This window comes from Nannobrachium achirus (assembly GCF_963921795.1).
Source record: "Nannobrachium achirus genome assembly, chromosome: 22".
NCBI classification, from domain to species: Eukaryota; Metazoa; Chordata; class Actinopteri; order Myctophiformes; family Myctophidae; genus Nannobrachium; species Nannobrachium achirus.
This window is the reverse complement of record NC_137829.1, coordinates 1,444,296-1,457,655: the sequence shown is the minus strand read 5'-3', so window position 1 is coordinate 1,457,655 and position 13,360 is coordinate 1,444,296. Positions and strand designations below refer to the sequence as shown.

The following is a 13,360-nucleotide window of genomic DNA, read 5'->3' as shown; positions in this document are numbered from 1 at the left end:
AAGAAAAATATATTTTTTGCCCTATTTCCAAAATGACCAAAATCGGAATTGTGTTTTTTGAACAATGTCTTAGTTTTCCAGTGCTTTCCTACTGCTGTGTAATATATATATATTGTTTGCTATATCAAGTCAATACTGTGTGGGGAATCAATTGGAGTCAAATATTTGTTTTGAATATTATGATATTTCACACAATGAGACAATAACATGGTTATTACATTCAGCCCTTCACAATAAGGGTGCAGGAAGACTGGGAACTAGGCAGTGGGCACATAAATATTGTGGGCACCTCAATGTTAAGTTGGATGAAATTATTGCTGTGTGTGGTTCTATATGGCTGAGTCAATAATTTTGACAAATAATAGCATGCAGCAACGTCTAAACATTTATATATATATAGACCTTTATATATATATTTTCCTTTTTTTTTTCTTTTTTTTTTGAATAGCCAAAAGTATTAAAAAAATATGGTTAAAAAAAAGAACTAAAAAAGAACTATGTAGTTCATTTTGGGGAACCATGAACTTTAGTTCATAATGGGGAATTATGAACTAAAAATGAACTAGTTCATTTTAGAAGTTCTGAACTTGAACTTGAACTAGTTCGTTTTAAAGTGAACTTTCCCAACACTGGCCAATAGGCAGTTTAAGCAGGCCCGTTTCTACAACCACAATGCAAGGCGGGACTACGGCTGCTATGACGTAATTGCTGTAGCGGTCAAACAGACGTCGGCGACGGGCTCCCATTCCTTTCACTGAGCGCTTGGTTCCCATGGCGCAGCTGGCGTTGTAGCCACCACGTGGAAAAGGGACCTTCTGGCGTTGTAGAGACAGGCGGTGACTGCGGCAGGTTTGTTTATCTATCGAGCGCTGATCATTTCCGGTTACCGTTGTCATCTGCCGTAAGCCGTCCCTTTGCTCAAAGTCGCTAATGTTGGCGCCAGTCCCTAAGGTTGCCTAAGGTTGCTCAACCCTGCTCTAGTTCATATAGCTTAATGAAATGAACTCATCAAAGGCGATGCCCACTTCATACTGGGCACATTAATATGTTTTCTCCCCCATGTCCTGAAAAGTAACCGTTTTGTATACATAGGACAGGACGCTTCCACCCAACAGCGCTGCAGGTAGTACAGTAAATTTGCACCGGGGCCTGCATTGCATGAGAGAGAGAGAGAGAGAGAGAGAGAGAGAAGGAGATAGTCTTCTCATTAAAATAACCTGCTCTGACTCCAGGCTTGGCTGCCTGTCCTTGTAGCCTCATGAATATAATGGCTCCGCATCCCCCCTTTAGCCCACCGAGACCGCAGAGGCGACTCTACAAAATGTCTTCTGAGGGGAAATCTCGCTCTTTCGAACGACCATCATTTCAACAACGGAGCGTCGGGAGGTTGGCTGCTCACCCCACGGAGGTTAGGGTTAGGGTAGGGTAAGGTTTGGGGTGTCGAAAAGATGACACGTAGAAACAGCGAAACGCACCCGTCTTCACCCTCCTAACAGTTTACTGAAAAAGGTTATGTTTCTATATCAGCGGTGCTCAAACTTTTTATGTCAAGGACCCCTAGAATTATTTATTTCACCGCGGACACCCCCCCCCCCCCCCCCCTAATAACCACCATCTCAAAATATGTTGTTCCAGTGACCGCGAGAAAGAAAGATTTGAGTTAAAAATGTTTCGCTTAAAAAAAAAATATGTATGTAGATTGCACAAATGCTCAAGATTTATATAGACATATATAAAAAAAAAGCAGATCTACAAGCTCATTGCGCTGCACAGAATGCCGTGCTATTAGCTTCTAGATATGCTATTTCTTTTAATAGCCTTTAAAATCTGCAGAGATGCGGAGGCGTTGCTGCAGGTGCGAAGGGGTTAGAGCTCCCCGGCTCCTCTCTACTCACTGGGACTATGAGGACAACGAGAGAGAGAGAGAGGGGGGGCCGCTTTTTAGACGCTGATAACTGGAATAATCAGGCTAAAGATTCTCTCCTTGGGACGGCGCTCACTTCTCCTCCCTGTTGCAAATCATTTTCAATGGCTCTCCAGGACCATTGAGGGCTACGGGCCCTTTTTTTCTTTTTCCCTAGCATTTGGCTGCATCACGACACACAGTCCCTCTCTGCCCTCATCAAGAGAAGCGTTCATACAGGCATGCTGTATTATCATCATCGCTGCTTGGGCTGGAAACCTTGGATATCGTTGTTGCCTGGGTAGAAACCTCTTATCTAAATTCTTTATTACTGAAAACAACGAAATAAGAACTAAGTAAAAAAATAAGCTACGGATGACTTAAACCAGGTGGTTCTCGACCTTTTCAGGCCACGACCCCCCAAATAATCGTATTTTACCTGGGGACCAACCCATCCTGACGAGCACTAAGAGTTGAGGCATTACATTTTGTATAACACGGTTCTATTGTGTAAATAGCCGATCTACATGCTCACAACGCAAGGCGTTGTGAGCATGTAGATCTGCTATTTTCACAATTTCTACCTCTAATATTTGACAATTTGTCCAATGTTTTAATTTGTAATTTTAGATTTTCACTTTAGGAAATGTGCAGATACCCTCAACTGTATCCTGCCGCCCCTAACTGTATCCTGCCGTATTTCCGGTTCTGACCGGATCTAGGTTTCCGTATCCTGTCCAAGGCCCAATCCTAGGCTTCCGTCCCATCTGTTTACATTGTAAACAGAGGAAGGAGCAGCACGTTCATTTCATCGTCTCGCGTTTTTTTATTTATTTGATAGCTGATTGATTCTTGTGCCCGCCTGGCATATGATCCGCGCACATATCGTCTGCTATGTGCGCGAACAGTGTCCACGCGTTACCATAGCGCACAACTGGCCGTTTCCAATGTTTTCTTATAACACCGGCGGATACAGCCTGGCAACGGATTTGTCTATTCCAATGAATTTTTTTTTTATTCGAAAGCTGTCATCTTGTCTACCGGTCTACTACATGAGTCGCGCACACATCATGCACTATGCGTGCACGTGCCCACGTTAAAAGGTAAGGACAATTTGGCAGCTGCTTACTACAGCTATGTTTAAAATGGCAGCAAAATTGTTAAGTTAATCATATGGGGACCGGACCCCCCAAAATAATTTGGGGACCCCTCTGGGGGTCCCGACCCACAGGTTGAGAACCACTGACTTAAATTAAGGCTAAGCGTCTTGGACTCCTCATGCAAAGAAGAACGCACAAGGTCAGTCCATTGCTCTCCCCAGGTTGGCAGAGGGAGTGTAGCCACCAGGATTACATTAGACAATTATTGTCACCGGGTTAAAGGAAGGGTCCGCATCAGTGTGCCGACGGGCCGGTATTCCGACACTAAAACTAACCCTAACTCTAACCCTAACCCTAAACCTAACCTCAATAACCGTGACGAGTGACTAACCTGCCGACGCTAGTCGGAACAAGTGGCCCATCGGCATATTGAGCGGACCCCGAAAGGAATGGGTTACAGAAATAAGCAATAAAAAATAAACGCTGGTTGGAGGGGGAGAGGATAGAGAGGGTTTTCTCAGCTCCTCTCTCCTGATCTGGGCAGAGACACAACAGACAGAAGTCCTGCAGGGACCATGGCTGCTTCTCCGGGATGTGGGGGTGATGTCAGCGCATACCAATGAGCGTCTAGACACTGGGAGGTGTCTGGACCATCGCTAAGGCCCAGACCACCACGTGCAGTAACTAAGTACATTTACTTGAGTATCTGTACTTAGTAGGTTACATTATGAAGGAACCACTCAGTGGAAAAAAGTACTCGCATGTTTTACTTAAAGTGGGAGGGACACGGACCGACGTAAAAAAAGCAAGGTACACCAAAAAAGGGAACGAAGAATATAAAGTGTCAATAACAGTCAACACTCATAAGTGTAACAGCCATACTTAAAAAAGCAAATAGCAAAACTATCAATACAGTGCCAAACAAAAGTGTCCATAACAGTCAATGCTAGTCAGTGCTACAAGTAGCTCCGTGGAGAGATCAGGCTGTCCGGGTACGGCACTCACCCTATTAGTCCATGGGCCATAGGAGATGTCGGTATCGGAAAGGTGGCAAAGGTTACCATGCATTTTTGAAATAATGTGGTACGATGACCCTTTCTGAGACACAGCTAAATAGGTGTTGTCAGCCGCTAGAGTTGGTGTCCCATTAACTTTACATTACAGGGGGGAAAAAAAGCAAAAAAGAATCTGCTTTAAGTAGCATACGAGGGGCCAAACTAGGGTTTTTTCATGATTCTGAATCCATTGCAAGAAACACAAAAAAACACTCCTTGGGCAAAGAAACGTCCGGTTTAGTGATGAAGTGATGAGTCATCAGTTTTCACACTTTTGTGGGGGCCGTTTTAGCCCAATGAATGTTTTTTTTAGGCAAAACAGATGTTTGCAATGGATTTGGAATCATGAAAAACCCCTAGTTTGACCCCTCATATGTTACTTAGATTAATTTTTTGCTTTTTTTCCCTGTAATGTAAAGTTAATGGGACATCAACTCTAGTGGCTGATAACACCAATTTAGCTGTGTCTCAGAAAGGGTTATCATACCAAAATATAATCTACAGATATAGTGCTTTTCAAAAATGCATGATAACCTTTGCCACCTTTCCGATACCGACATCTCGTATGGCCCATGGACTATATGGGTGCACTGCTGTGGGCGGAGAGGGGGTACGGTACTCACCCCATGAGAGGATCCACCGCGATGCCTTTAGGGTTGACCAGGTCCAAGTCCAGGATGGTGACACACGTGTCCCCACTGCCGTCACATACAAATATCCTGTCGCTGACTCTGTCCACAAAGTAGAAGTTCCCTGTCAGCCAGTCGATGGCCATGTGCTCCACATCTGCAAGGGACACAAGGATGTCAATGTCATGGTGCTAGCTGGGGGGGAAATTGTTTCAAAACAATTACTTTTCAGGGGGGGAAGAGGAACTGGTGTTCCAATGAAGTTATGATTCGAGTGAATGAAAAGTTGATATCATTGGCTAAATATTTATAGACTGACAGACACACTTAACCACTCATGTCATTATAGGAGAACATTTCAAAATATTTTACAAAAATAAAATGAAAGTATCATGAATGATTAAAATCGTTTGAACGTGTAAGTTTCAGTGTGCTGGTATGATCTGTCCAGATTCATCTCAGCTAGTGTTTTGTCACCTATACTCAAACGTCTGCAAAAGAACTGGGTGTGCGAAGGTTTTCTTAAATAATTAAATACATAAATGAATAACACATTGTGAGCTTGTAGATTTTCTTTTGTTTTTGCACAGCATTGTCATATGACAAAGTATAAAATAGGGCATTCATCTTGTAGATCTGCTATTTTCAAAAGACATTTTGTCATGAGGCGGAGGTTTTGATACTGAATCCTAAAATCCTAAAAGGATCCCAACAAAGACACACAGCGAGAAAAAAAAACAAAAAAAAACAAAGATCCACATACTCTGCAGACTGTGCTGTGTCCTGATCTCCTGCTCCTGCGTGAAGCCCCTCAGGTTCCTCATCCTGGCGCAGGTCAGCGTCCCGCTGGTCAGGGTGGACAGCACCCAGCACACCGTCTCCTGGCCCAGCCGCACGTCCAGGGCCAGGCTGCTGCCGTTGGCGGCGTCCAGCGAGCGGAACGGCTGCAGACCCGAGCCGTCCAGCTGGGTGCTGACGATGCGGGCCGAGCCGCCCACCAGGAGCACGGGAGACAGGTCACCTGGGTCTGAGGAGAGAGGTGGAGGAGATAGACGGGTCAATAATGTTGTCAAGATGGGGTACAAGATGGCTGCCGTGAGCTTAAAATGGCTATATCACAATTCGAAAAAAAAAAATATATATATTATATCCTCCCGCAAATTTTGGCACGTAATAACTGCCGCACAATTGCTAACCGCTAATGTTAATGCTAAAAATGTTAATGCTAAAAATGCTAATGCTAAAAATGCTAATGTTAAAAAATGTTAATGTTAAAGCTAATGCTAAAATGCTAATGCTAATGCAGGCAACTTATTTATTGAACTGAAGTCTCCGTGGCGTAAGTAATCAATACAATGCAATATCTTAGACATTTTCTTTTCTAGTTCTGTTTAGTAGCTTATGATAAGACACATAAGTGGTTTCTAGTTCTGTTTAGTAGCTTATGATAAGACACATAAGTGGTTTCTAGTTCTGTTTAGTAGCTTATGATAAGACACATAAGTGGTTTTCAGACATTGGTGCCAGGCTGCCTGAAAAGGTTGCCCACCCTCGGTGTACATGTGTGTGTGTGTGTGTGTGTGTGTGTGTGTGTGTGTGTGTGTGTGTGGGGGGGGGGGGGGGGGGGGGGGGGGGGTGAATGAGGGGGGCCACTCAGCCAAGTATAGATCCCTGAGGAGCACCGCTCAACACAATATATAGGCTAGGGCTTTAAGTGATTAACTGCGTTCTTAAAAACCTGCGATGTCCACCATCGAGACCGACAACAGTCAAGGTAAACTCATTCTGCGACGCCATTATTTATTCTCGTTGTCACGTCATTAGATTAGTCAATCTCTTTGATTAGCACTTAGGAATCCGATTGATTAACATAAGGACGAGTAGAGGACAGTCGACCCGGACCCCCACTGTGAGGCACGGCAAAAAAACAAAACAAAAAAAACACACAACCTGCTTTATGGGCCTAATTGACCGTGTACGTTCACCAAGATCCCCGGCTCAACCCAAAAATAAAATCCTGATTTATCCTGATCCCCCGCATAAGTTCAAGTCAGGGGGGCCGCTCTCCTAATATGGGCAATAAATCAGAGTGTCCGCAACGCACACAAACCCACTTCTCTTATCCACTGTGAATCAACTTTTAGGAGCCCCGGCCATTATTCTCCCCCCCGAAGCCGTGGGGTGGATGGGGCTTTGGCCGAGGCACACTGATACAGATCTGCACCAGCCTTCAATCAAACGGAGGAGGTGGAGGAGGAGGAGGAGGAGGGAGGAGGAGGAGAGAAGAGAAGAGAAGAGGGGAGGAGAGAAGAGGAGGAGGAGAGGAGAGGAGAAGGAGGAGCGCGACGGTGGAATAATAGCGCTATAACTCTCTGCTAGGAACAAAAGCTTCATCATAACCTCAAGAGGTCAGCTCCTGTGTCGGGATGAAAAACTAACACATTATCTTTTTTTTCCCCATTTTAGTCATTGTTATGCCAATTAATTCCATCCCTGCACAAATGTCTGTTGTGTTGTTGTCACTGCTGTTGTTGTATCCCACTGAGATTCCCTCTTTCCCAGGCATTTCGCTCACTTAGCAGGGGCGTCAATTGGGTATGGCAGGGGTATGCAGCTGCCATACCCTGGGTCCAGGGGGGAAAATAAAAGTTAAGTTTAAATATAAATCCATTAATGTCTCTTTGTCTATCTGCGCTGGTTATTATGTTGTTAAAATACAGTAAAATAACTACAAATGCAAAATGCAACAAAATAGTCACTTTAACTATTCTCCACACTTCTCCCCATCCTGACAAAATGGTATATTCCCAGGTTCCGCAGGTCAGCTGCACAGGTGCAATGCATTATTGTTAATTGTGGCACATTTACTACATGCCAAGTTTAGCTGCACGTGAACAACCATTCCAGGCTGCCATATCCAGACCAAGAAACCGTAGAAACAAGTGTAAAAAACGGCCAAAATGCGCGAGGCGTTGTGAGCACGTAGATCTGCTATTTTCAAAATGTGTTATACAAAATGTAATGCCTCTTATCCATGAGGACTCCCATCTTTGCCATACCCTAGCTTTTTCTGAACTAACGCCACTGCTCAGTTGGGAGTATTTTTTAGGTTAGGCTAGCAAATGCTTATGCTAACAAATAGGCTATAGCTCGCTAAGTGTGCATAATTTCTGTTAGGCTTAAGGTTAGGCATGATGTTTGTGAGGTTAGGCTAGATTTAGGCATAGTTTTGCTTGGGTTAAGGTTAGGTTTAGGCATATAACCAAACATGTTTGTATATAGTAATGTTTGTATAATGACTGGTCTTCTTGAATTAAAGGAGCTGAAACTCAAAGCTTGCTTTGAACAAGGGCCAATCGTGACGCGCTGGAGGACGGCTACTCCACCACTGCGCCACCTGAACACAAAGCTTTTCAATCCAATAACAGTTATGAGCAGATTTCCCCCAATGCAATTATGCACTTAAAACATTGTATTCTAAGAGACATGCTGGGGATTGAGTGCCATTACCCTGGGTTAGGGTTAGGGTTATTCCAGGGATTGAGTGCCATTACCCTGGAATTCATTTATAAACCACAATACAACTGAGAGCCCCAACTGAGCCTGAACGAGCCCTTATCAAACATTTAAACAAACTGCACTTATGTTTGCTCACATATTTGCTCACATACTGTACTTATGTTTGCTCACATACTTATGTTTGCTCACATACTGCGCATCAGGTTTGCAATGATGGGACTTGCTTATTAAGTTATTATTACCCTCAATGACCATACATGACCATACCTTTCATTTAGATGTTTTAATATAGACCGATGTCAGTTCATTTTTGACTTGGCATCCTATCGAAGCTATCCACAACTTTCCAACATTTGATCGTGCATTGCGCAGAAGGTGAGCGGCATTTCCACCGTCGCAGCCGAGTGTGATCTACAAGCTTACAACGGTTGCATCTGTGACGCGACGTGAACTTGTATGTCTGCTGTTAACCAGAAGTGTCCCGCAGATAATGCTACAGTAAAGTCTTGCGGAAACGGGTGGATAGTGTTTATAGCTTCGACGTACAGATTATTGATGTTTTGATTGTTTTTTATTTCATTTACTTTATTGACTTGGTTCTTGGTTCTTGGTCTCTATGCTTTATTAGATTACTATTTATTTTCATCTGATGTAATGATGTATTACCTTATGCTGTCATTGCTTATTGTAAGTCACTCTGGATTAAGAGCGTCTGCTAAATGCCTCAATTGTAAATTGTTATGTTAACATCCACCGTGGTCCTTCACCGTTAAACATAGCATATTACAGTAGCTGTCGGGGCAGATACCTCTTATCGCCATTTCTTATCTCATATTTTAACCTTTTATATTTTTTATGTAAATTAATGTCCATCTTCGTCACACTATATACAGTGTCACACAAAAGTAGCAAAAGCATCTGCAAGCTCAATACACGTTGCAGTGCAACGTGCAGATCTACAATTTCCTTTTTTTGAATCCTGAAATGAACAGTTTCGGACAGACACGGTTTCCACCCAACAGAGACGGTATGACGCGTGATCTGCTGTCGGAAACAGAATGTAAAATAAATTGCACATTATAGCATATCGTCACTGTCGGGCAGAAACCACGTATCTCCAAATTTCAAATGTGTACATGTTATCGCAAAGTAAAGCCCTGCTTCACCATACAAGGCCGTCGCACAAAAGTAGTGAAAACAGCCGATCTACAAGCACACAACGCCTCGCTGTTTTCACTAGTTTGAATCATTTTTAAAAGGATTAATGCAAAACGAACGGTTTTGGACATACAAGGTTTCCACCCGACAACGACGATATATATATATATATATATATATATATATATATATATATATATATAGTATACAGTATTCCGTTGTGGTGTTACCCAATACGTACCATAATCTACACAATGATTTATTGAGCATGGATCAGAGGCATCCATTAGAAAGTGGAAATGCTACACCTCCGGGGTATTGCTTTCAAGGAAGCAAGTGGATTCTTTTTTTTTTTGCACACGAACAGGGGGGGAGGGGGTGTAGAAGAGGAGGGGGTAATAAAAAATTAAAAAACTCTCAATTAGCAAGATTGAATTCCAGAAAGACAATTGCCGCAGAGTTTTTCAAACTCAAAATCCTTCCGAACACCGAAATACTCAAACACCTTAATATGTTTTTCATATCCCGCTGCCACCCCTCCTCCCCCCCCCCCCCCCAAAAAAAAACCACTCAGGCCTTTGGAGAGTCTCTCTCTCTCTCTCTCTCTCTCTCTCTCTCTCTCTCTCTCTCTCTCTCTCTCTCTCCCTCTCTCTCTGACAAAATTTGTATTCATGAGCTTTTTTTTCTTTTTTTTTTTTACAACTAATGGTAACCCCATGGTTATATCCGCCCGGTACCGTTCGGTACAATCCCTCTCTGCTAAATGAATATTAATGCGTGTGAGCATTGGGTTCAGTTAAGTTTATGGGTAATCATATTCAGTTTATTCCTGGTAGGACACCATGTCACGTTGATTAAAAGCACGGCAACGGTAGTGGTTCTACCGCTGTCCCCAGCGCTAGGTGTGTGTGTGTGTGTGTGTGTGCGTGTGTGTGCGTGTGTGTGTGCGTGTGTGTGCGTGTGCGTGTGTGTGCTTTTTTGCTTCCAGCTATTTTCAACCCTCATATGTCGCCATAGCTGCTGCCGCTACCACACCCCCCTCCCCTCCTCAATGCCACCACCACCACCAACAACAAAAAAATGATTTTGCTTCACGGCTCGACAGACAAAAATACGCCTCGCGCAAGGTTAAACTTGTTTACTGGTGGTGGACGGCGGGACCACCACCACCACAACACCTACCTGTTGTTGTTGTTGTCTCTTTTATAAAGTAGGCTATTATTTTGCTTCTTTCTTTTTTTTTCTTTTGCAGAGACAGATTTGTTACAGGCGTCAGAGCATTAGCATAAATCAAGGTGACGTTGGCCATTGTCTCTCTCTCTCTCTCTCTCTCTGCAACAAAACACTGCCGACGACCAGCACGCTCCCCACTTAAAAATCTTATGCTCATTAATTTTATCATTATCCCCGGCCGGACCAGACCAGCGTCTAACTCCACGCTCCCATGTGGGTGATAGATGTGGTCACTGGTAAACCACATTAATCTTGCTCCAAAACCTAATGCTGGTTAAAAAAAAAAAAAAAAGAAAGAAAAAAAAAAGAGAAAAACCGAAGGCATGAACATAAACTTCCCATTCTGGTCTGGGGTGAAGAAAAAGACGTGGCCATATCCATCCGTTTTATTAATAGACGTGAAACTACACACAATGCTGCTTGTATGCAGACGACGTTTTTCTAATAATTGGTGATCCTTCCTCACCTTGTTTGGCTTTGCAGGACGTCCTGTCAGGCTGCAGGATGTATCCCTCGCTGCAGCTGCAGCGGTACGAGCCGTAGCTGTTGGTGCAGCCCTGGCTGCATGCGCCGTACACCGCACATTCATCATGGTCTACGGGAGAGAGAGAAAGGGAGAGAGAGAGAGTCATTTGTAACAAATTAGGTGTGCTCAAACATGACCCAAATACATAAAGTATACTTAATGTGGCCTTACTCCAGCAACCTCAGATATAATTACTTTATATATCCAACGGGCCTTTTCTTATGCTTTTTTTTTTTTCTTTCTTTTTTCTTATGCTTTTTTGAGCAGATGCATCTTACTGTACGACGAGAGCTACCAAACCACTGCATCATAACTGTACTTATGATGCTAGCTCTGGTCCAGAGTAGGGGTGGGCAATATAACCGATATGGCAATACATCGCGATAGTTTATTTGCCAATACTGTATCGATACTTCAGGCCGTAGTATCGCGATACTTTGAGGAAACAAAATATGTTCCCATGCATAGGAAGCAATGGTAGAAGTCCGGTCCTGACACTTCCGCTGCCTCTAGATGTCGGTTTACTATAGTAGCTACTTCCCCTTCCCACGGTTCAGTGAGTGAGGTCTCTCCAGAAAATGGCTGCGAACAACGAAAACAACAACATTAGAGCAGCGTCTTCAGCTTTTAAAGCTGATATATCGCAATAGTATCGTATCGCAAAGATTCGCAATATATCGTGATACTATTGCATTGTGACCCAAAGTATCGTGATACTTATTGCATTGCAAGATTCTTGCCAATATTCACCCCTAGTCCAGAGCGAGGTCTCTCCAACGCTCTGCCAGGAACTTGGCTCAGACACAGGACAAGGAATTCCACTGCCCTGCGAGGGCTCGACTTTAGCAAAAAGAAACTAAACGACTTCGCTACTCACGAGTACTTCGTACTCAAAGGCATTTTTTGCGTTGTTGAAAGGCTATTCTCCCAGGTGGGACCCCACAGCACCCCACCTTCTCTTAACCCATTTAGGCCTAGAATTATTGACTGCTTTGACTATTTAAAAATAGCAGATATACAAGCTCACAGCGCGGCACCGAGTGCCGCGCTGCGAGCTTGTAGATCTGCTATTTTTGAAAAATCAAGATTTTTTTGCAAGTCTTTGAATATATCTATTTAAAAGCGAACATTTGTAAATCAAATCTCTGCTTCTGGGTGGTCCCTGGAAATACATATTTTTGTGGCCAAATACCTGTAGTTTTGGGGGTCCTTGACATGAAAAGGTTTGAGAACCACTGATTTAGAGGAAGGATTTAGAAGTCGGGTCAAAGATCGGGTCAAAGATATTCAAAGATTTGCACAGATTTTCACGATTTTTCAAAAATAGCAGATCTACAAGCTCGCAGCGCGGCTTGTGTGTCCCCCCACTCCCCAATCCCAGCTGTCATGAGCCTCAGATGATGCCAGGTGTGAGGAGATGGGAGGAGATGGGAGGAGTGGGGGGGGAGGAGAGGAGAGGAAGGGAGAACAGAGACAAGGAAGAGGAGCAGACCAGGGTGTTGATTTCCTTTGACTAAAAACTATGACGAAAAATATTCGTCCACTACGCCGAGCACAAACCGGTCACCTCGGAAAACAAGGAATTGTTGACGAAATAGAACACATTTTTTGGTTACTGTATCGTCCATTCTAACATTTAGTTGTAAATGACACTGTGAGTGTGTGTTGTAAAAAAAAATAAAAAATAAAACAGCTAGTTCCATTCCTTGATTCTGATTGGCTGGTTTCCCTTAATTGCTGTGTTATATGAGACTATAACCCACACCTTGAATCAGTTCATAACAAACCCAGGTGTGTTATTTCTTTCCACAGTGTTACACAGTGCACCAATTATCTGCACCTGTGTTCTTGGCAAAAAAGCTGGGAACTACTTTCTTGTAGCTGGGAACTTTCTTGCCGACCTTGTAGTGAATTATTAGTGAAATAGAACAGTTTTAATTGGTGCATGTCTATGATTTTTCATGTTGCCATATTCTAACCGTTTTAGAAAAGCAATAAGCCACGCGAGGCATGTGGTTATATATAACGGCTGAGAGGGTTGGAGACACTCGGCTGCGCCTCTTGTCTCACCACGCCTCTCAGCCGTTATAAAATACCAGGTAAACACATTCCTCGTGTGGCTTATTGATTCAGTAATCCTGGTCTACTGGTTTACTGCCTCCCCCTGGCCAGCCGGGGCGCCTGATGGAGGGGAAGGGAACTGGCTGGAATAACGTGTTCCTTCCACACGCTGCGTC

At 43.5% G+C, this 13,360-nt stretch overlaps 1 protein-coding gene across 1 annotated transcript in view; it reads right to left on the bottom strand.

The window, feature by feature from the left end:
- LOC308308144 (low-density lipoprotein receptor-related protein 1B-like) overlaps window positions 1–13,360 on the bottom strand; it is a gene marked incomplete at both ends in the record, with an annotated part of 592,679 nt that overhangs the window by 427,863 nt on the left and 151,456 nt on the right. The window contains 3 exon segments of the mRNA XM_080753509.1: window positions 4,682–4,844; window positions 5,451–5,714; window positions 11,064–11,192. Of these exon segments, the coding sequence (XP_080609635.1) occupies window positions 4,682–4,844; window positions 5,451–5,714; window positions 11,064–11,192 (556 nt within the window).